This window comes from Cervus elaphus, chromosome 13 (assembly GCF_910594005.1).
Source record: "Cervus elaphus chromosome 13, mCerEla1.1, whole genome shotgun sequence".
NCBI lineage: Eukaryota > Metazoa > Chordata > Mammalia > Artiodactyla > Cervidae > Cervus > Cervus elaphus.
In genome coordinates this window covers 44,239,343-44,264,861 of record NC_057827.1, presented here as the reverse complement: position 1 = coordinate 44,264,861, position 25,519 = coordinate 44,239,343, and the positions used below count along the sequence as shown (strand labels likewise).

Sequence of the window (25,519 nt, the reverse complement as noted above, 5' to 3'; positions counted from 1 at the left end):
ATTCTTGGTGGGAATGAGGAAACATACAACAAATTATACAAGAGCTGCTTACCTGTCATTGCCCCGTAGCATTTTGGGATCAAAATACCTATAGTCATCAGTTTCCTATTTAAAAAAATAGAGAACTTTACCATGACTATGGAATTTCTCTTAGAATATCATCTTTGAGGTAGTTGTTATTATCCATGTTTTTCAGATGGGCAAACTGGGATACAGAGTTTATCTAACTTTCCCAAAGTCTTATGACAAATGTGGAAACTCCAGTTCTGAACCCAGGCAGTCTGGTTTCAATGCCCCAGCACTTAACCACTATGCACGCTGCTTCTCAAATGTATACCTGTTTTTACACAGAAAACAAACTATGGTTATTACCAAGAGGGGGTGGGGGTAATAGATAAATTAGTAGTTTAGGATTAACATATACACACTACTATATATAAATTAATAAGAAACTATTGTATAGCACAGGGAACTATACTTAATAATTGAGAAAAATAAATATACCTGTTTTATAAGCTTATGCACTTAAGTATTTTTGCTTTTAGAATTTTATTACATTATTATATGTCCATGATTTTATTGAATGTGCAGAATACCTAATACAGGTTCAAATCTTTTATAATTGAAACCTCTGGAGTTAAGATATATTTTGGAATTTTGAATTTAAAAAACTGTAGATAGATAATATCATGCATAACAACTGTATATAATGTAGTATTCCCAGTGGGCAGCACCCCATCATCTAACATGGTAATGTTTCTGTAGCTAAACAAATGAATATTAACATAAAGTATGATAAACTATAAAAACCTCAATATGAGTTAAGGTTAGGTTTTGCCACCAAATGAGTTATACAAAATCTTTTTGGATTTCAGAAGTTGTGGATAAGGGGTTGCTGGCCTCTATACTACATAATCAACTAGCTTCTTGATATTAAAGATTTAGAAAGTACTGCTCTACTGCATACAATGTCATTACTTCCTAATTTCTATCTCCTTCTCCCTCCAAAGCACAAACACCCAAAGGAACTCATTCTTTTCTGCAATGTTTTCTTATTCTTTTCTGGATGAACCTACCCAAAGGTGATCAATGACCAACTATGTACTGTTATCACTATCTAGTCCTGCACTCAGTGATGGCCAGTGCTAATCAATCACACAACTCTCCCTGAACCAAAAGTGAAAGTGAAGTCGCTCAGTTGTGTCCAACTCTTTGCGACCCCATGGACTGTAGCCTACCAGGCTCCTCTGTCCATAGAATTTTCCAGGCAAGAGTACTGGAGTGGGTTGCCATTTCCTTCTCCAGAGGATCTTCCTGACCCAGGGATCAAACCCAAGTCTCCCACATTGCAGGCAGACACTTTACCATCTGAGCCACCAAGGAGGCCCAAAGCCAAATGCGGTGCCATAATCCTTCAACACTTTGCTCCAGGAAACCACTACTTACCCAGATGTACAAGGGTAGATGAAACCTATCTGGTATCTTGCCTAACCCCTTTCATTTTACTCAATCAAGACAAATCAAAGATCACTTAGTAAACGTAAGTGAATGCATCTAGAATTAGGTTACAGCATTTTTAAAGCTTTTCAGATACAATATATTCAAGATTATTAGTCAGGTCTAACTTTGTACACATTGTTAATGTCTTCAATGCCTCCAAATCAATTTTTCAATATGGGAACAAGACAGGGATAAGAGATAGTGCAGGCATCTGTTTCACCTAACAGATGGGTGAAAAAATGCTTTTAAAGTAGAAAAATTTTTACTTTTTTCTAATTAATTAAAAAATATCTGCCTGTGGTAATGTGCCTTCGGTTATAAAGTCAAAGTCACTAGAACTGATAAATGAATTTATAGAACTTGGAGACACATCTGAATAAGACCCATAATTTAGCCATCCATATGGCAGAAATGTGGATCTGGCATCTAAAGTTTTGCATTTATTTATATTTTTAATCTTTATAATTGTTTGGGATAACATCTTCCAGAAACCTACTGCCTATTATGAAGTACTATTCTCTAAAGACAATCACAAATGCATTAATCATAAATGTATACTTCGCTAAGGCTTTTCAAGACGCATTCCTTCATATATTCTGTAGTCTTCATTTATTCATATCCTTCATATACTCTAGAATGCAGTAATAACAAAGTCTATTATTATTATTACATTGTCTACTATGTTCTCTGTATTGATTCTAGAAAAATCTACTCTTTTTTAGCTTATCATTATAGACAATTTTCTCTTTCCTTTCGTAATTGCAACTGCCCTTTACTGAGCTTTTTTTCTATAATACTGTGTCTTTGTTTTCACATGGACAGATTTTAAAACTTGTTTTTGTTATTTTCTTTAATGTTATTATAATCATGTTTTAACAAATATGAAATAGTGACATTATCTGAAGATTCTGTTCTTACTCTTTTCTCAGCCTGGTATCCTAAGTCTTGATGCCAAGTCTACAGTGACCCAGATCAACCCAAACCAGGGTTCTGATCTATTCCAGACAACCACTCTCTTTCCAGTTGCCACAGTAACATGATGAGCTGCTTTATGAAACCAGATTGTGATGATTTTTACATTTCTTTCTTGAATTATAAACAGCTCAAAAACCCATTCTTTAAGTAAATGCTAACAATATTTACTCATTTATCTCTTCATCAATTTCAATTTACTTTTTAGCCCGAAAGAATTTAGTGCCATCTGAACACATGCTCTTCAATTTTTTACTATGCACTCCTATCCTAATTTAATTTCATAAAATTAAACTGGTCTGGTACTTTTCATATTATACCAACTGATGCTTACTAGTTCTATTTTATTTATAGAAACTTGCTCCTTAGGATATATATATAGGATATGATCTACATTTACTTTGCATGAGAGCTGGCCAGAGCAGATGCAGTAGCTGAGAAACCAATTCCCCTTATCTGCGATAATGGCTAAAAAATGCTGTTTGAGGATGTGGACTCTTTCCTTTCCCTCATGCACTCTGCTGTGATGAAGCCCACAACAAACTGAGTTTATCACCTTTGGTGTAGGTAGTTTGGTACGCTCAAGAATTCACAAGTATAATGTTATATGCTACTCACAGGGTTTGACTTCATCTCCATGAGATTGTCTAAAATACGAGTAACAGGTAGATTCTGTGGAAGAAATCATTGAGTATTTTGTTAAATATCAGAAGAAATGACACATCAAATTCTTCTTTAGTAACAAGACAACCTAATCATTCTATAGTTCAGTATGCCTACCTTTGAATTAAACATATTCTAAGATTAAATATTCTATGAATGGGGTCATAGATGTAAATACCTTTGGCACTACTCAAGGTTCCAAATGTAATCTTAAAAAATGTGTAGGTGTATCTAGGTTTAGGACAAATATATATTTGGGCTTTTTACTTTGTTGGATATCTGCTTTTTTAATACTAGTAAGTTTTTAAGACCCTGCCTCCATTTTTCATTTCCTTTCTGTAGATTTAAGTTTCTTTAAAAACATAGTACATAGTTCACAAAAGTATTAATATATGAGATTAAATGACCTAACAGCTTTTCATTTCTAATGTATAATCTTCAAGCAAAAAAGATACTTGTGCTCTTTCATAAAAATGGAGAAATGGATGCATACACAACTTTTAATTTTGCCTCGGATAGATTCCAAATTTTCAGTGACATACTGCACTGTCTTCTTACAGAACGAATTCCACTTTGAACATGAAATGTATAATACTGGTGTTGACAGAAGATTGCCTCTTGACATGCTTACATGCACCAGGATAAGAGATTGTACTGTTTTATTTCTTTTTTTAAATTTTATTTTTATTTTACTTTACAATATTGTATTGGTTTTGCCATACATTGACTTGAATCTGCCATGGGTGTACATGTGTTATATTTCAATCTGACCATTTGAACCATTACTTTGAATATAACACATTGGGTACAAAAAATTTTCTAAGTGACTATTATGCCTATTCAAAGTTCATTTCTACTGGAATGGTGTTCTGCCCATTTTGAACTGTATTTCCTTTGTGAACTGTAGAGAATATTCTGGAAGGACTCATCTTGTATCTTGGAGATTTCATAAAATGGAGGCAACCTTAAATCTCATTATTCACATAATTGTAGATAACACATTACTATTTCACAAGTTTTACTTTCTTTAGGTCATAAAACATTTTACTATTATTAAAATGGACTATCACTAAGGAAAACTGTGCTTTGCCCAGACAGAAAATATGCATTTCTTTTTTCTTTTTCTAGATTTGCAAGTAAAAATCTTTTAAGATGATCTTAGGCAAGTAAAATTAAAGTTATTTCATTATACTCTTGATATTTTTGTTGGCCAGGAACTCCTTAATATAAACACAAGCACCAAATGTTCAAGCTGACTGAATGTACTTCCAGAATTCTATTTAGAATTTGAAAAAAGGTAGCTCAAAATTGTACCTTTTAAGTTTTGTTTCAAACAAACTTGAGTTTGTTCACTTACAAATGTAAGCCTAAATCATACCCTTCTCTAAAGAATAACTGGGTACAGATTTAAATCTTAAAAATGCTTTAAGAAAACTATAGTTACATATTTATTCTTAGTAACACCAACAAAAGATGAAGTGCTCTGTAACAAAACAGGAAGAAATAATAAAAGAATTCTGGAGCAAGGCGACATTATAAATTGTAACATGTTACTAAAATTAATTTTATATCTATTTCTCTAATTTACATTTAACTCTGGACTGTACTATGTTATTAGGTATGTGCAATGGAGAAAAATTCACTAAAGATTTTATATAATTGGTAAAGCCATGAGTCATATTACTTTTATTGTATTTGCAAAAATAACTGGAAAACTGAATATTTCATTTAGCATAAAAGTAAAAATTAAATTTTACTTTGTATTTAATAGCTCTGCTATATCTGAAGGTAAGCCTACCAGTGAACAGGTCATTAAAAAACACTAGAAAAATTTCTCTCTAGCAGAATAGTTCAAATGTTTTAAGAGCCCAGAGACTATTCTTTATGTTTTTGTTTGGCCTTTACAACCAGGTAACACTGAAAAAGTCATCAGCCACTGCCACACTATACAATATTCACAGACTGTCACACATTAAGGAAAACTTCCAGTGTAGAGAATGATAAAAGAAATACACAGTGTCTTTAAAGGTCTAAGAAAGAGTACTTCAGGAAACAACTTCTGAGATCTCTGTCACCAACTAATGCTCTACCTAGCCTAAGTGAAGACTTGAGTTAGTGACTTAAAGAATCAATCTTATATTGATAATAATTTATATACAAGGTAATTACTGTTGTTGTTTAGTCATTAAGTCATGTTCAACTCTTTCGCAATCCCATGGACTGTAGCCCATCAGCCCATCCTTAAAATTCTAATTGAAATAACTGAACTGTGGCAGCTAACAGCATAACAAAACCATATAATTTTCTTCACTCAGCAGATGGTCTGTTCACTCATCTTAAAGACACAAAACAATTGTGTACATCAATAAAAGAGGTATAAATGAGATTTACTCATATGAAAGCCCGTTATTTAAAAAATTCCCAAGCATGTTTTTAAACCAGTCAATCCTGAAGGAGATCAAACCTGAATATTCACTGGAAGGACTGATGCTGAAGCTGAAGCTGCAATTCTCTGGGCACCTGATGCAAAGAGCCAACTCACTGGAAAAGACCCTGATGCTGGGAAAGATTGAGGGCAGGAGGAGAAGGAAGCGACAGAGGATGAGATAGTTGGATGGCATCACTGACTTGATGAACATGAGTTTGGGTAAACTCCAGGAGTTGGGTAACGGACAAGGAAGCCTGGAGTGCTGCAGTCCATGGGGTCGCAAAGAGTTGGACACGACTGACCGACTGAACAACAACAAGCATATTTTTCATTGTTTTTGGGAACTGTTTCAGAAATAGAATGAAAAACGTTATCATCTAGGTTCAGTTCAGTCCAGTCGCTCAGGCGTGTCCGACTCTTTGTGACCACATGGACTCCAGCACACCAGGCTTCCCTATATATATATATATGAGAGACAGAGTCCCAAGCACCTGAATATCCTAAATTAAGGATCACCATTTCTACAATGTTCAAATTTCAAATATATGAACATTAGAGAAGAAAATACAGTGAGAAATTAATTTCTAAAAATCCTAAATGCTTTTATGATCATAGTTGTATTTTGTGATTTCAGTCACTGGAAAGTTTAAAATTCTAATCAGAAGGGATCTACACAGTAAATCCAACATCCCCATCTTACAGATGAGGAAAGAATAAAATATATAGTGGTATATTTTTTCCAAGCCATAGCATATTAATGGCAATAGAATAAAGAAACAAGATTACATGGATGAATAAAACACATCCAATCTTTCATCATTCAGTTTCAACAATTATTATTAATAAAACAAATTCTTGTTTTATTTGTATTCTCACCTACTCCCCACTTCCTAGGCTGTTTTAAAACAAGCCCCCAATATCAAATCATTTTGGCAATAATCTGTCTTCTGCAAAACCTGTCTGCGGGTCAAGAACCAGATACGGAACAATGGATTTATTCAGAACTGGGAAAGGAGTTCAATGAGGCTGTACATTGCCCCCTGCTTATTTCACTTACATGCAGAGGACATCATGTGAAATGCCGGGCTGGATGAATCACAAGCTGGATTCAACACTGCCAGGAGAAACATCAACAACCTCAGATATGCAGATAATACCACTCTAAAGGCAGAGAGTGAAGAGGAACTAGAGTCTCTTGATGAAGGTGAAAGTAGAAAGTGAAAAAGCTAGCTTGAAACTCAACATTCAAAAACCTAAGATCATGGCATCTTGTCCCGTCACTTTATGGCAAACAGAAGGGGAAACGTGGAAACAGTGACAGATTTTCTTTTCTCGGGCACCAATATTACTGTGGACAGTGACTGCAGCCATGAAATTAAAAGATGCTTGGTTCCTTGGAAGGGAAGCTATGAAAAACCTAGACAGTGTATTAAAAAGCAGAGACAACCCTTTGCTGACAAAGATACATATAGTCAAACCTATGGTTTTTCCAGTAGTCATGTATAGATGGGAGAGTTGGACCATAAAGAAGGCTGAACATTAAAGAACTGATGCTTCTAAATTGTGTTGCTGGAGAAAACTCTTGAGAATCCCTTAGACTGCAAGGAGATCAATCCAAAAGGAAATCAAGCCTGAATATTCACTGGAAGGTCTGATTCTGAAGCGCCAACAGGTTGGCCACCTGATGTGAAGAGCATCAAGGCTCACTGGAAAAGACACTGATACTGGGAAAGATTGAAGGCAAAAGGAGAAGGCAGCGGCAGAGTAAATGGACACCAGTTTGAGCAAACTCCAGGAAACAGTGAAGGACAGGGAAGCCTGGTATGCTGCAGACCATGGGGGTTGCAAAAAGTCAAACACAACTGTGACTGAACAACCACGTTTCTGTATATATCTCTAAAATAGAACAACTCTTAAAAAAACAAAACAGCCCTGTAAGACTACCACTGCACCTAATCAACAAATATTTCTTAATACAGCTGAATATGCAGTTAGTATCAAACTTTTCTTGTGCCATAAATTTATTTCTTACATTTCCCTGTTCAAATTATAATCTTAATAAGGGCTATATATTGCAATTAGGTGACTGCTTTTATGTCTTTTTTAATCTACTGAATTTCACTGCTTGCAATTTATCTGTTGTCAATTCATTTTTAAAAGAGGTATTACTTTAGTAAACAAGTCAAAGTGAAACAGAAGAGTTTCAAATTATGCAGCCTCACATTACAACAAACTGTGGAAAATTCTTAAAGAGATGGGAATACCAGATCACTTTACCTGCCTCCTAAGAAACTGGTAAGGAGGTCAAGAAGCAACAGTTAGAACTGGACACAGAACAATGGACTGGTTCCAAATTGGGAAAAGGGAGTATGGCAAGGCTGCATGTTGTCACCCTGCTTATTTAACTTAGATGCAGAGTACATCATGGGCTGGATGAAGCACAAGCTGGAATTGAGATTGCTGGGAGAAGTATCAATAAACTCAGATATGCAGATGACACCACTCTTAATGGCAGAAAGCAAAGAGGAACCAAAGAGTCTCTTGATTAAGGTAAAAGAGGAATGAAAAAGCTGGCTTAAAATTCAACATTCAAAAAACTAAGATCATGGCATCTGGTCCCATCACTGCATGGCAATTAGATGGGGAAAACAATGGGAACAGTGACAGACTATTTTCTTGGGCTCCAAAATAACCACAGACGGTGAGTGCAGCCATGAAATTAGAAGACGCTTGCTCCTTGAAAGAAAAGCTACGACAAACCTAGGTAGCATTAAAAGACAGCACAAAAGCAGAGATATTCCTTTGCTGACAAAGGTCTGTATAGTCAAAGCTATGGTTTTTCCAGTAGTCATGTATGGATGTGAGGGTTGGACCATTTGGATGGCTGAGCACCAAAGAATTGATGCTTCTGTGGTGAACTGTAGTAATGGGGAAGACTCTTGAGAGTCCCTTGGACTGCAAGGAAATCAAATCAGTCAATCCTAAAGGAAATCAGTCATGAATATTTATTGGAAGGACGGGTGCTGAAGCTGCAATACTTGGGCCACCTGATGCAAATGGCCAACTTATTGGAAAAGACCCTGATGCTGGGAAAAATTGAAGGCAGGAGGAGAATGGGACGACAGAGGATGAGATGGTTGGATGGTATCACTGACTCAATGGACATGAGTTTGAGCAAGGTTCGGGAGGTGGTGATGGATAGGGAAGCCTGGAGTGCTGCAGTCCATGGGGTCACAAAGAGTCAGACATGACTGAGAGACTGAACAACAACAATATACTATTCATCATTACATTCTTGTACAATTGTCTAGTCAAGGCTATGGTTTTTCCAGTGGTCATGTATGGATATGAGAGTTGGACTATAAAGAAAGCTGAGTGCCGAAGAATTGATGCTTTTGAACTGTGGTGTTGGAGAAGACTCTTGAGAGTCCCTTGGACTGCAAGGAGATCCAACCAGTCCATCCTAAAGGAGATCAGTCCTGGGTGTTCACTGGAGGGACTGATGCTGAAGCTGAAACTCCAATACTTTGGTCACCTGATGTGAGGAGCTGACTCATTTGAAAAGACCGTGATGCTGGGAAAGATTGAGGGCAGGAGGAGAAGGGGACGACGGAGGATGAGATAGTTGGATGGCATCACCGACTCAATGGACATGAGTTTGGGTAAACTCTGGGAGTTGGTGATGGACAGGGAAGCCTGGAGTGCTGCAGTCCAGGGGATCACAAAGAGTTGGACATGACCGAGTGACTGAACTGAACAACCATCCTCACATAAATATATTCCAAACCTGCAAAGATCATTCCAATGGTTTTATGTGATAGCTGATACTTGTGATGCATAAAATTTCGGCTGCCCAAGAAACAAAAAGGTATACAAAGCTCTTATAAGCAACCTAGAAAACTGGACATGACAAAACATCCTATCATTTCTATCTATATTTTTTATAACTTAAAATGTTTATTCAGATATAAAAAATCCAAACCAGTATTTAGAGATGTGAGGCATAAATTAGAATTTTACAAGCGTGAAACAAGGAATTCATCTCTACCAGTCTTCTCTGATGTCTCTTTTCTCAGTTCCCAACCTGCTCCAGATCTCTTAAAGCCTGTAGCAGTTCCTCTAAATTTTAGAACATTAGGACAGTGTAACTTTAAAAATGGCTATGTGTTTAAATATTTCTAGAGCAAGAGACTTTTTAAAAGTACTGAATTAAAAAAAAAATAAAAGTACTGAATTTACAAAGATTACACACCAACACATACACACAGGTTCAGGTCTGGGAGGGATGTACAGAAACAAGCACTGTAAATCACTGCATATTGGTACATCTTTTCTGAACAGCAATTTGGTAATATTTACCAAGGACAATTAGAAATTTTCACCCTTTTGATTCCATAATTCAATTCTAGTAATTTATCATACAGAAGTAAATCAGAGATGAATACTTTCACCTAGAAAAACTAACATTTAAAACCTAGTTATATACCCTTGAATATCTTCTATTTTGTTAAAAAACATACTGAATTTAGTTTTGTAATACTTTTATTTTTACTTCACAATTTACAATGAACCACTCACTATCCCCCAATCAATAACCAATGTCCCCCAAATCAGTGAATATTTCCTTGAATTCTGAACCTAAAAAGTCTTGTGAACATCTACTAAAAAAGAACAACACCGGCCTGGCTCTCTCCTAGCAGTGGTGACAGAAATGTGATGTAGAAACAGGTAACCACAAATCATTTCATATTTCACTTCTGTAAATGAAAAACTGCTTATATCAAAGCAGTATGTTACATGCAACGTTAAGAACAGGAAGATTTGAGGTCACAGAGGATAATCTGTTTTTGTATTTCACAAACTTCAAAGAAAACAAATTGTTAGCACAAGAGAAATATTTAAGTGAATCAGTTTAGATACTTCTTACAGGCATTATTTAGGGATGTACATCATGTGACTCAAAGGTAGTACGTTCAAAGAGTAAATATGGTCATTTAAAAGATTGAAACCTGTAATTTCTCCATGCTATCAGTTATTTGTGAAAGGATTCCTCTGTTTAGGGAATTTTACTACTGGGATTTCCTTCCAACAGAAAAATATGAATTCTCCTTAAAACTAAATTTAACTACACATAGTTGCACAATCCCCATCATGAATCACTGCTTTGTTGTGGCAAAGGGGCTTGCATAGCTCAATGAAGCTATGAGTCGAGCCATGTAGGGCCATCCAAGATAGATGGGTCCTGGTGGAGAGTTTTGACAAAACGTGATCCACTGGAGAAGGGAATGACAAACCACTCCTACATGCTACTTGTGAGAACCGGATAAACTGTATAAAAAGGCAAAAAGATATGACACAGAAAGATGAGCCCCCCAGGTGAGAAGGTTTCCAATATGCTACCGAGGAAGAGCAGAGGACACCTACTAATAGCTCCAGAAAGAATGAAGAGGCTGGGTCATATCAGAACAACACTCAGTTGTGGATGTGTCTGGTGAGGAAAGTAAAATCCGATGCTGTAAAGAAAAAGTACTGCATAGGAACCTGGAACGTTAGGTCCATGAATCAAGGTAAATTGGACATGGTCAAGCAGACGATAAGAGTAAACATCAAAAATCTTAGGAATCAATGAACTAAAATCGATGGGAATGGGTGAATTTAATTCAGATAACCATTATATCTACTACTGTGGGCAAGAATCCCTTAGAAGAAATGGAGTAGCCCTCATAATCAACAGAGTCCGAAATGCAGTACTTGGATGCAACCTTAAAAATGACAGAATGATCTCAGTTCATTTCCAAGGCAAACCATTCAACATTACAGTAATCCAAGTCTACGCCCCAACTACCGATTCCTAAGAGGTTGAAATCAATCATTTCTATTGAAGACCTAGAAGACCTCCTAGAACACCAAAAAAAAAAGTCCTATTCATCATAGGGGATTGGAATGCAAAAGTAGGAAGTTGAGAGATTCCTGAAGTAACAGGCAAATTTGGCCTCGGAGTACAAAATGAAGCAGTGGAAAAGCTAACAGAATTCTGCCGAGAGAGAACACACTGGTCATAGCAAGCACCCGTTTTCAACAACACAAGAGACGACTTTACATATGGACATCACCAAATGGTCAATACCAAAATCGGTCTGATTACATTCTTTGTAGCCAAAGATGGAGAAGCTCTATACAGTCAGCAAAAATAAGTATCAGAGCTGACTGTGGCTCAGATCATCACCTCCTTATAGCAAAATTCAGGCTTAAACTAAAGAAAGTGGGCAAAACCACTAGGACAGTCAGGTACAACTTAAATCAAATCCCCTATGAATATGCAGTGGCGGTGACAAAGAGATTCAAGGGATTAGGTCTAGTAAAGAGAGTGCCTGAAGAACTATGGACAAAGGTCTGTACTACTGCATAGCAGGCAGCGAACAAAACCATCCCAAAGAAAAGAAATATGAGAAGGCGAAGTGGTTGTCTGAGGAGGTTTTACAAATAGCTGAGGAAAGAACAGAAGTGAAAAGCAAGGGAGAAAGGGAAAGGTACACCCAACTAAATGCAGTTTCAGAGAATAGCAAGGAGAAACAAGAGAAGGCCTTCTTCAGTGAACACTGAGAAGATATAGACAATAACAACAGAATGGAAAAGAATAGAGATCTCTTCAAGAAAACTGGAAATATCAAAGGAACATTCCATCTAAAGATGGGACAAAGAAAGGACAGAAATGGTAAAGACCTAACAGAAGCAGAAGAGATCAAGAAGAGATGGAAAGAAGAACTATACCAAAAAAAGTCTTAATAACCCAGGTAACCACAGTGGTGTAGTCTCTCACTCAAAGCCAAACATCCTGGAGTGTGAAGTCAAGTGGGCCTTAAGAAGCACTGCTGCCAATAAAGCTAGTGGAAGTGACAGAATTCCAGCAGAGCTATTTAAATCCTAAAAGATGATGCCATTAAAGTGCTGTACACATTATGTCAGCAAATTTAGAAAACCCAGCAGTGGCCACAAAACTGGAAAAGGTCAATCCTCATCCCAATTCCCAAGAAGGGCAGCACTGAAGAATGCTCAAACCACTAGACAACTGCCCTTACTTCCCATGTTAGTAAGGTTACGCTCAAAATCCTTCAAGCTAGGCTTCAGCAGTACGTGAACTGAGAACATCCAGATGTTCAAGCTGGGTTTAGAAAAGGCAGAGGAATTAGAAATCATATAGCCAACATCTGCTGGATCACAGAGAAAGCAAGAGAATTCCAGAAATTGACTACGCTAAAGCCTTGGACTGTGTGGATCTAACAAACGGTGGAAAACTCTTCAGTTTAGTTCAGTTCAGTTGCTCAGTTGTGTCTGACTCTTTGCAACCCCATGGACCACAGCACACCAGGCCTCCCTGTCCATCACCAACTCCCAGAGTTTACCCAAACTCATGTCCATTGACTCAGTGATGCCATCCAACCATCTCATCCTCTGTTGTCCCCTTCTCCTGGCTTCAACCTTTCCCAGCATCAGGGTCTTTTCAAATGAGTTAGTTCTTCGCATTAGGTGGCCAAAGTATTGCAGTTTCAGCTTCAACATCAGTCCTTCCAATGAATATTCAGTACTGATCTCCTTTAGGATGGACTGGCTGGATCTCCTTGCAGTCCAACGGACTCTCAAGAGTCTTCTCCAACACCACAGTTCAAAAGCATCAATTCTTCGGTGCTCAGCTTTCTTTATAGTCCAACTCTCACATCCATACATGACTCCTGGAAAAACCATAGCCTTGACTAGACAGACCTTTGTTGGCAAAGTAATGTCTCTGCTTTTTAATGTGCTGTCTAGGTTGGTCATAACTTTCTTTCCAAGAAGTAAGTGTCTTTTAATTTCATGGCTGCAATCACCATCTGCAGTGATTTTGGAACCCCCCAAAATAAAGTCAGCCACTGTTTCCACTGCGAGGGGAATAGCAGACTATCTTACCTGTCTCTTGAGAAACCTGTGTGCAGGTTAAGAAGCAGTAGTTACAGCTCTGTATGGAACAACTGACCGGTTAAGGGTTGAAAAAGGAGTATGACAAGGCTGTTTATCGTCATCCTGTTTATTTAACTTATATGCTGAGCACATCATGAGAAATGCCAGGCTGGATGAGTTACAAGCTGGAATCAAGATTGGCAGGAGAAATATCAACAACCTCAGATATGTGTCACTCTAATGGCAGAAAGTGAAGAGGAACTAAAGAGCCTCTTGATGAGGGTGAAGGAGGAGAGTGGAAAAGCATGTTTAAAACTCAGTATTACAAGATAGCCAATGGGAATTTACTGTATGACTCAGGGAACTCAAACCCAACTTGGTAACAACCTAGAGGGGCAGAACGGGGTGGGAGGTGGGAGAGATGTTCAAGTGGGAGGGGACATGAGTATTGATTCATATTGATGTTTGGTAGAAACCAACACAATAGTACACAACACAACACAACAATACTGCAAAGCAATTATCCTTCAATTAAGAATAAATAAATTAAAAAAAAATATTACAAAAACTAAGATCATGGCATCTGGCCCCAAAACTTCACAGCAAACAAGGGGAAAAGGTGGAAGCAGTGACAGATTTCCTCTTCTTGGGCTCTAAAATCACTGGGGATGGTGACTGCAGCCATGAAATTAGAAGATGATTGCTTTTTGGAAGGAAAGCGATGACAAACCTAGACAGTGTGTTAAAAAGTGGAGACATCACTTTTTCGACAAAGGTCCATATAGTCAAGGCTATAGTCTTTCTAGTAGTCATGTACGGATGTGAGAGCTGGACAATAAAGAAGGCAGAGCACCGAAGAATTGATCCTTTTGAACCGTGGAGCTGGAAAACTCTCTTAAGAGTCCCTCTGAAGTTTAATTTAAAAAAAAAAAAAAGAGTCCCTCTGAAAGCAAGGAGATCAAACCAGTCAATCTTAAAGGAAATCATCCCTGAATACTCTTTGGAAGTGATGGTGAAGCTGAAGCTCCAATACTTTGGCCACCCGATGCAAACACCTGACACTGGAAAAGACCCTGATGCTGGGAAAGATTTCAGGCAGAAGAAGACAGTGACAGAGATTGAGATGGTTGGATGGCATCACCTATTCAATGGACATGAACTTGGGCAAACTCCAGGAGATGATGAGGGGCAGGGAACCCTGGTGTGCTCCAGTCCGTGAGGTGGCAAAGAGCAGGACACAACCTGGCAACCGAACAACAACAAACTCATACAATGGCCAGTGTGTCTGACAAAAGTCAGACATAATCTTAGAAACTAGTGGTTCCTCCTGTCTCACATATAAAATCATTCTGTCCATAGCTGATAAGCAGAGTGGCATGACGAGATTCTCTCCTAGACAAGACTCTACTCTTTTATGAGGCTCTTCAAACTCTTTTTCAACTGGGCCTTGACTTTTGGACATCTGTATCCATCTTTGCATTATCCACTTTTAGAAAGAAATCTGCTAAGTCAGTTTATAGCCAGAACCCACATCTCCTCAGTATCTTCCCATCCTTGATATCTTGTCAGTTTCCTCACCTTTTACCACCACTCAGGAGATGTCCAATTACATTAGCCTGCCTTCATCAAGAATCTCATTAGGTTGGTTTAGCCAGAATCTTCCTTTAGCCCTGATATTTTCTCTTAGTAATTTTCCATCCACCGATACCTACACCCTGCTACTGAGCTCTAATTTCCCACTTTTCCCTGATGTATTTGGAGTTAAGCCCAATCTCTTTCCCAGATTTCAAAACCCCACTGCAGTGGTCCCAATGTTGGTCTTTCACAGTGGTCCCCCTGAATAAAGTCTGCCTTACTGTACTTTAACAACTGTCATGAGTAACTTCTTTTTTAACAAGTGCTAGGTTCAACTTAGCAGCAGGTTCAACTGTAAGTACAGTATGTTAGTCACTAATGTGTCCAACCCCCTGTTTTTATGCCTTTGCACCTTTAGCAGTCCAAGAGAATAAAGATAAACTGAATCACGGAAGTACTGTGAACCAGTTAGAAAGTGGATTAAGTATTCAGTAGTGGCCTCTTACCAGAAGACACACAGAGGGGAAGGACTGAAAATAATTCCCAAGAGGGATAATTAAGCTACAAAGTGTTCCCAAGTACTTAGAAAGCAATGCAATCTGGAATGTCTCTGAAGGAAAGTTAAGAAGTAATCAGCCTTTTAATTTAATCTTAAAAAATTAAGATTTTTCACTGTTCATTAACACTACAGGTTTTTACAATACAATGTTATTTACTTATTCAGACAAAAATTGAATACTTACTTAAGGCACACTGCTATGGAAAATTCAAAGATAGGGGAAAAAAAATTTCTTGCCATCAAGAAGTAAAACAATCCATGTTGGGGCTTCCCTCATGGTCCAGTGATTAAGAATCTGCCTGCCAATGCAGGGGATATGGGTTTGATCCCCTGGTTTGGAACTGAGCTCCCACATGCTCCGGGGCAACTAATAAGCCTGTGTGCCTCTAAAATCACTGGGGATGGTGACTGCAGCCATGAAATTAGAAGATGATTGCTTTTTGGAAGGAAAGCGATGACAAACCTAGACAGTGTGTTAAAAAGTGGAGACATCACTTTTTCAACAAAGGTCCATACAGTCAAGGCTATAGTCTTTCTAGTAGTCTGAATCCGCGCTCTAAAGCCTGACTGTTGCAACTACTGAAGTCCACATGCCTTAGAGCCCATCCCATGCTCGACAAGAGAAGCCACCTCAATGAGAAGCCCATGTACTACAACTAGAGAAAGTCTGCATGTGGCTATGAAGACCCAGCACAGACAAAAACAAATTTAAAAAGCAAAACAAAAACGATTTATGTCAACTGTATCTCAATAAAAGCGGGAAAAAAAGAAAATATAAACAACATCAATACAAAATACCACAGGCAAATATAGTAAGAAAGATAAAACGTGTGGAAGAACTTCAGAGAACCAAAGATCTAGTTTATTCTGAAAACAAGTAAACAATATTCAGATCTGAATAACTGATACTCTATTTCTTTTCTTAATTGACCTTTAAAATCCTTCTTACCACAAACTGAGGTATCTATGTGTGAAATATTATGTCTCAGATTTGCCTTAAAATATCCCTAAAAACAAACAAAAAAATCTGAGTGGGGAAGATGAAACAAGAATGGCACCATGTTGAGTACTGAAGCTTGGTGAAGGGTTCAGGAAAGCCTGACATACTAATGTGTATTTGAAAATTTCCATAACAAAAAGTTAAAAACAAGTTTAGGTTGAAAAAGAAGCCAAAGCAATTAATGATCACTCTGAAGAAGAAATATCTATATATTAGAATAACAGAAAAACAACAGAAATACAAACACCATTAAAAGTCTTACGTTTAAACTATTATTCCAAAATGAAATGTGAAATCAAGCTATAGTTGCATTATTCCCAAACATAAATTCTATTTAAAATACTTTTAATTTACACAGGCCTTTAGACTATTAACTTAATATTCTAATATATGTTAAAACTTAAATGATATGCATTTATGTAACAGCTCATTATTTTAAGATTAAGTGCAATGTTTTTCAGTTAACATATTTTCACAAACCTGATAAAGCAAATCAAAATGTCATTAATGTAGTAAGAACAAATTTTTTAAAAAAGCCTAAAATTATAGAGTCTGAATTATATATGTAAAATACTCTCATATTCTTGAAAATACCAGTAAAGGACCCCCTAGACTTCATTTTATTCCTAATTTTGTCCTTGAATACATCTAGAAGCTGCTCTAGCTAAGCAACCAACCTGTTAACATTTATATTCAAAAGTTACCCGTGTATTTTCTAACAGCTGTACTTACTTGCTGTTTCAATACCAGGTTCTTCACTCCTTCCATCACAAACTGTGATCCTGTATTCATGACTCGTGACAAGAGGCTAGGTGCAAAAGAAGAGCATTGCACTCAGTACAAATCATCTCTGTGATTAACTGCAGATGAAAGACGTGTCTGATCACCCAAAACATGCTGATGAAGCTCACTGTGCTACCACCTTTGCTTTCATTGAACAGAAGTGACCTGAGAATGTCTAACTTCCATGGATATCACTGCCACAAATTTATTTAACAATAAAACAGTAATAAAATATTCTCACTAGTCAATATCAGTAAGATGTAAAACGAGAGTGCTATCCTCAAAATGAACATTTTAATTGCTAAGCCTTAGCTACATATCAATATTTAGGCAAATTATTAGCTAAAGAGAATTCCTTCAATTTCCCGACTGTCTTAATGTTAAAACAATGTATTAAAGATAGTAATCCGGAATATTAAAAAAAGTATATACATGCATAACTGAATCACTTTGCTCTACAGCAAAAATTAACACAACATTGTAAATCAACTATATTCAATTTAACAAAGACAGTAACTAAGAATGACTCACTTTAGGAGTTCAAAACACACTGACATTTTGAAAACATGTATGTCTGGGAGTTTCTGAATAGGTCAGAAATTACAATATTCTCTGTATCATAGCTGCTAGATCTAGTCCTGCACTGTACACTCAGCTGCCCCATACACAAAATCTATCATATAAAAATGTGAAGCACAAAATGCTTGATGAATTTTACCTCAACTCAGTAAGAACATCCAGTGTCTGTATTTTACCAACAAAAATAACACAAATGACTTACCATATTGGTTTTCTATTTGTGGTTCAAAAAGTCTTTTATGTGGAATCAAAGGGTATTTTGTGGGACAGAATGGAAATCTTGCATTTTGATATTAGGCTAGGGAAGGCCTTCAAATCATCCAAGATTTTCTTATAACACATTTTATTAAAATCCTCAACTACAAAGTCCATAAGAAATCTAATAGGCTTTTAAGATTCAGTAAGGTTTTAGGACAGAAAACTGGAAAGCCTATTTTATTAAATACATGGAAGTAGTTTTCCAAATATATTTTCATTTTCCCTATCCTGTCCTCTTCCCCTCTGAAATGAAGAGATGGGCAGGGTGGAAATCATTTCTTTAACAGAAACAAGAAAACATAATCTCTGTTGGACTGACTAGTTCTGAGGTGATTCCCAGGTACCAGGTAACTCTGAGGGAGTAAAGAGTGGTAACCCGCACAGCGCTGTCTGAAGGTGAGGCCAGCTGGATTCATTTTGCCAAGCGCTTACATGTTCCCGCCTTAGGCCAAGTGCTTTTGTTTTCTGGAAATTGTTTCATTAAAATTGGCAGCTCAGAGTGGGGCTAGGGTAAACCTGTTTTCCTTCAGTTTCATGCTTCTGTTCTAAGCTCCAAAAAATAAGCTAGGAATTTGAAGTCAGTGTAGTACTGAAAAGAGCAGTTAAAATCACTTTGTTCAGCTCCTTTGAAAATCACACATACTGTACAGGATTTTTTGGGGGTCAGAAGTCACACCCAGCCCTGAGTACTTCCTCTCTATCATTTAGCAGTATGCCTAGTTCCATCTAGAAGCTAGGTCTTGGATGTCTGTATTATCAACACTGATAGAAATTCATGTATCTTCTGAAAATGAAAAACATAATGTCTTAATAAGGAAGCATACAAAGCCCTACCATGTACAATACATTAATTTACATTTTAAAATTAGAATTTAACCTACCTAAGGAAGCCAAAAAGCATGCTGACATTTGTTCTATATCACAACGAAAACTTTCTGCACACGAAATGTCACACTGTTTTCAAGGCATAAAAGTCCAATTATGGCTGGAGTACTAGACTTATTCAATCAGAATTATTAAAAATACTTACCCCATTGGCTTAGTGGTGGTGTTGCCATAGCTGGTGGGAGCTGAAGCCATCTTGGCAAAAGCCCTATGAAATAAGAAAGCTGTATTTAAAAGCTGATTAGCTGAGCTAACATTAGTATCACAGCATTAAAATATTTACTAACTAGGCATTAAAAAATTTACTAACGAATCAAGATTTACTATGCAGTTTCTGAAAGAATTTTTCAACTAATACAATGTTTCAGTACAATTAGCACAAATAATTATACAAACATTGATTACATAATCAGTAACCATGTAAAATAATGTTCAAGTACAGAGCAATTGTTACCAAAACACTGAAATTCTTTAAAAACCACTAATTCATTATTAGTTCCACAAACTTAAGGATCATTAACATGAGATAAAAACTTTCTGTTTTAAAAGAACAATCATATACTGATTAATCTCTTTACTGTTCTCCACATTCCATATTCCCACATTCCCAGAAACATGCCTTGACTCATGCTGTCCTGTCCTTTGGGGATACAGATTCACTGTATTCTCCAATAAAAACTGTACATTTCCTTTTAAGATTCAGCTCAAAATCACCTTCTTTAACACTATTCTAATTCTGCTACTCAGTGATTTTTCCTTTTAGTTACATATACACTTTTATATTGAACTGCATACAGTCATTTATTTTCAGATCTTTCTAAATGTACAGAATGTTTTTAGCTATAGAATTTCTGAAGGCTGGGCAAAAATATGGCACTTAGCCACATTTAAAAAAATATTTTCCTTCTAGGAATATGTTCACTATAGAGAATTCAGAAAACAGAATGCTCCTAGAAGACCTCCACCACTTACAAGTAAACACTGTTAAGATTTTAGCATATATTTTTCTAATCTTTCAACATACATATATACAACATATATGATTTCAAAACAAAATCAGTATCATACTGTACATACTATTCTTTAATGTTTTAACAACAGCATGCCATAAATATTTTTTATGCAAATCAGTATTCTTTTATAATTCCTAATCATTTCCAATGCTTTAGTCAATGGAAAAAAAATTATCTAAATACAAGAAGATCTTATGAGAGTAAAAAAAAGAATGGAAATCATTAAGATTTGAAGATGAAACACTAAAAATACACTATTTCAATCCGGACAAAATTTGCTGATACCATTAGAGAAATTCCAAACACAAAAGTCACAATTTTGTTCAGAAAGGAGGATGTGAATCAATGGTTTTCAGCAGCAGACTGGAATTTCTGCCTTTAACAAAAATTTACTTTTCACTAGAAACAACAATATCTAAATATAAATAATGTTATCTCTAAGCAATAAAGGGTTAAATAAAGATTATTACATTTATATGGCTGAATATCAAGCAAATACTAAATGCAACCATTGCAGACTATAGCTGATCCTTAAGCCACATGGTCTTGGAACTGTGCAGGTCCACTTATGTTGTTGTCAATAAATACATACTGCAGTACTACATATCTGTGGTTGGTTGAATCCTCAAATGAGGAACCAGGGATACTGAGGGCCAGTCCATTGTTAAGTAATACTTTGATTTTTAACTGTGTGGAGGGTTGGCATCCCTAACCCCCAGGTTGTTCCAGGGTCTGTTTAAGACAATGAAAAACTGGCATGATGAAAGTTAATGGAAAACTACAATACAAACTGCATCTGTAACAATGACTTCCTGATTGAAAACTATGTAATATTTTTAAAGGGTAAACACTAAAGGTTACTTGTAGACTTTGAATAGGGAGATTACAGGTAAATTTTTATTTTCTTTATACCTTTCTGAGTTTTCGAAAATATTCTTCAATAAACTGGTATAACCCTTATCATGAGAAAGACAAATGTTGCAAATCAGAAATTGTGTATTTTATAACCATGTAAAATGATGCCCAAGATTGTCTTCATTCTTTTAACATCAAATGTTTGATTAGGGAGTTCCACATAAGTCATAATGTAAAACACAATGACACATATGACACAGCCAAATGTGTTAAGTGTATATGTTATAAAAATCGGAAAAGATGGTTTCCAGTTCCTTCTGTTAAACTGAGGTTTGTTGTCTACTTTTTTTCTTATAAGAACACAATGAAATAAAAGCAAAACTTGAAAAAAATAAAAGTATAGATAATAAAAAGCACTCGTAAACTCACAACTCAGACATATCTGCTGTTAACAATTTGGTATGCGTCTCATACTATGCATATTTTTTTATACAGTTGAGGTCAAAAAGCATATTCAATCCCCTACTCAAAAAAATAATTATTTTAAGAAATAATTTAAAGGTATTACTGAAGAAAATTTGAAAAATAAAGAACTCAAAAGGTAAAAAAAAAATTCTACTACTTGGATTTACCCACTATTAGCATTTAAGTGAATGTCATTTTAGTTATGCTTTATAGGTATATATGTGTATATCTATAACACACACACACACACACACACACACACACGCACATGCATGCAGATAAATGGAAAGGTTTGAGAGGATTACACCATAAAATGTGTCATCCAAGTTTGGCTCAAGGGCTGCCTACCCAGAGGCTTTCCCTGATCTCAACAAATTTTTGCTATTACCCCCAACAAATTAAGATCTTATCACTTAGTTTTATTTTCTTTATATCACTTAATATGGTGAATATGGTTTAACACAACTCCGCTCATTCATTTGCTTATTTGCTGACATACTGTTCAACACAAATGTAAATTCAATGAAAGCCAAGGCCTTCCCTAGCATGTTCACTATTATATTCTTAATGTTTAGAAGAGTCCCTAGTCACTGAGACAAAGGAAGTTATTTATCAAACAAATCACTGAATAGTAAACTATATTTTCACTTCATAACATACATGGCCATTTCCTGATGGTCACTGAACTAGTCTTCCACAACATGATTTTTTTGTGGTTGTTGGAAAATTACTTTATGAAGCCTTAAAAGCATTGAGTATAATTAAACTGTGGCAGAGTTAGATACAATAATAGTTCAATTCCAAAATAAAATTTATTTTAGGTGAGACCATGAAATTTCCTAACATGTGATTTTAATACATTGTGCTAAATTTTCTAAAACAACTCAGAGGAACTGATATTTACAGTAAATGGAGTATTTATGAAAAATATGGCACTAGCTATATTAGATGTATGTGTATACAGAACCCAAGATTATATGAACTAGGAAATATGAACTAGGAAACAAATGTTGTACATCTCAACAGCAGTACTAGAATGCAGAATTTAAGACTGGGATTTACACCATGGGATTTGGAAGAAGAGCAGACATCTTGTTTTCAAAACCTGAAGTTTTTCTCAAGACCAAAATCAACACTATAACTGTCAGACAGGAAAAAGAGAAGCTTTGCTTGCTTTAATTGTTCATCTGCATCAGAAAGTCCACTATCTCTGAGATAGGAACCACTGCAATAAGAAGGGAATGAATAGGTTCTCCCAAAGGAAGAATGCTGCTTAATTATGCTTCCTGCCCTGGAACCAGGAGCAAACTTGTGTTTCCCAACCTAATTCATCATAAACCCACCATTCTCCATCTTCATGAAACAACCTTGTCTCCCATTGAATTTCCTTTTCCTTCCTTTCTTGGGCTTCTGCTCTTTGTCTTTCTTCAAGTCTATACCTGGCTTCACCGCTGCTTCAATGTCTCTGATTTAAGTTGAAAGTGACATCTTTCCAAAGGCAGCGGGATTCGTATTCATTCTGATCTTCCAGCTTCGTCACTTTCTTCATTATAGGCAACTTCTTGGTATCTATAAAAACTATATTTCCCCCTGTTGAGTATTTTGCATACATTACACCATTCCATTCCCCTTCAATTGAGCAGAAAGACTTCTTGTCATTTGGAGAAAAAATCTCGGGGGTAATTCTGTGCTTCTTGGCCCCACAGAAAGGTTTAGTGTGGAAGATGATATTTGCACTATAGCCAGTTTTGGAACAATTAATATTGCTTTCTCCGCCTAGTTCCACCCAGAGCACTGTGAGGACAGACCTGCCGTAACCATTGGGGAATGTGAGAATGTAATGTTCATCATGCTCTAGACATGAGACACAGCCCTGCCCTATGTTGTGCACCCCGATTGACGTCCCGAGGAATTTTGGTTTGGTCCAGATATGAGCACGGAATTGTATCTTCTTCATAAAACACTCAGCATAAAAGGCTGAAATGGGTGGATGATGAGAAACCTGCTCAGCCACAAATGTTACACATTCTTGGAAACCCAGGGAACTGGTCCTTCTGAAACTAGCTCTGCATTCTCTTTGGTATCATTTGGTAATGTGCACTGACACTGAAAGATTTCACCCAAAATGGGGTTGTATGGCTTTTTGGTAACTGATCCTTTCCTTCCTGCATGGAAGGTTGAGAGATACCATTTCACAACCTGAACCATTCAGTCTTTGGCATCCTTCTGGTCACTAATACTCACAAACAGGTCCGGATATGTAAAAAAGTATGCATACATTTCTAAAAGAGATCTTTTTTCAAGAATAAATGTTGGAAGAACAACCTTTGTAAGATCCATTCCAAATCTAACCTGTGACAACAGATGCATGATAACGCTCTTGTGCTCTTCCACTGACCCTGCCTCCCCTTCGCCATCTCTATCATCATGTGAATCAAAAAGGTCAGCATCACTTGTTCCATTGGACATGGGAGATTCTATGATATCTGGGCACTTTAGACTATCTCCCGAGCAGCTGTGTGTGAAGACTGAGGCAGATCCAGAGGAATCTATTAAGTGTTTTGGGGATGAGCCACTCTGATGGAATTCATCTGTATCACAGAATTCATCTTCATTGCTAGAGTAAGAGAACTCTGGGACTTTGTTTTGAGACAGGCTGACATGGCTTGGATAAGTCAGACTGCTACTAGGTGGTTAGTGGCCACTGCCTATATACTATTTGGTGTTGGAGTCTGATAACGCCCCAAGGTTGCTAATACAGATCCAACTGGGAGAGAAGAGGGATGCTGCTCTGACTTACAGAACCTCTGAGTTGGTTCTGGAGTAAGACAGTCTGGGAAGGCACTGTGTTGATCAGAGGTTCCAAGGGACTATTGCATCCACAGGATTAATAGTGCTTATAATTCTATCTGCATGATTCTCTGCAATATACTGGTCTTTAGCAATCTGCAGCAACACAATGCAGTGTTTAATTGATTCTGTCACGTTATTTGTTGTCTCTTTGAGGGTTTCAATTTTCTTTCTCTGTTCACCATCTTTGAAGTTTGAAGCAGTTTTGAAGTTTGTCATCAAAAAGCTTCAACTGTTCTATCAAGATCTGTAGGTAAGCATCAGCCTCTTTAAGTTTCTTATTAAAGTCTTGGGCACTAGGAACAAATCCTAAATCGAAACCCCCAGGGGGTGACAGGATGGAGGCAGGGAGAGAATCACACTCATGCCCAAGGCCTGGGCAAGCAGCAGGGTCCCTGGGAACTCAGGGATGGGAGCCAGACCCTCTCCCAGACCCTCCAGGAGTGGGTCTAATCATTCCACAAGTGGCCAGCAAGAAAGCCATTCACCAAGGCCCCAGCCCTCTGTGCCTCCAGGGGAGGGAGCCAAGGGCCGCTTCCGAGCACCCCTCTTCACCCCCCTCTGCTGAATCAACCCACAACATGATTTATAATGACTCATTTCCTTGTAGAAATGATATAATTTTAACCCTATTCCTTGATAATCAGGTTGATTTTCAAAATTTGATTATTATAACTGCTTCTAAGATTTTATAACTCCAGTTTCTTCTTTGGGATTAATTCTTAGGAGAAAGCTAGGTCAAAGCTATTCCTTTTAAAAATATTTTTTATACCAGTGAGCAAAATTTTGACAACTTATATTTCTAATAGTGGAGTATAAATGCATCAATTTTCCTGGATCCTTGGCACATTTTCTAAATCTTAGCATTATATTAATCTGCATTTCTGATTACTAGTGAAATTAAAATATGTTTAAAATGTTTTAGAGACATTTGACCCAAAACATTTCAGTCTTTGACTTTTCCATCTCACACAAGTGAAAAAAATATAGGAAAACAAAAATGTCTAGGAAAGAAAGGCAGCACTACTTTATATAAAGTTGTGGAAAGAGTGGGGGAGATAAAGAAATATTTATGCCATTGAACAACAACAAAAAATACTAAGGCACTGTTAAATTTTCTTGGTGACATTTCCAGTTTTTTTTGAACTTGACTTCCACTGTACTTTCTTAAATGATAGGAACTTAAGAATAAAACAAAA

The 25,519-nt window shown here is 36.8% G+C and overlaps 1 protein-coding gene and 1 pseudogene across 2 annotated transcripts in view; both read right to left on the bottom strand.

The window, feature by feature from the left end:
- Positions 1-25,519, bottom strand: part of SCFD1 (sec1 family domain containing 1) — a 112,852-nt gene that overhangs the window by 11,872 nt on the left and 75,461 nt on the right. For both annotated transcript variants that reach the window (XM_043921441.1, XM_043921442.1), the window contains exons 18-21: positions 19,283-19,345; positions 17,365-17,440; positions 3,091-3,144; positions 53-105 (exon numbers count right to left, since the gene is read on the bottom strand). In XM_043921441.1, coding sequence (XP_043777376.1) covers positions 53-105; positions 3,091-3,144; positions 17,365-17,440; positions 19,283-19,345 — 246 coding nt within the window. The remainder of the gene's footprint in view (positions 1-52; positions 106-3,090; positions 3,145-17,364; positions 17,441-19,282; positions 19,346-25,519) is intronic.
- On the bottom strand, positions 19,353-25,518 carry LOC122706304 (annotated as a pseudogene).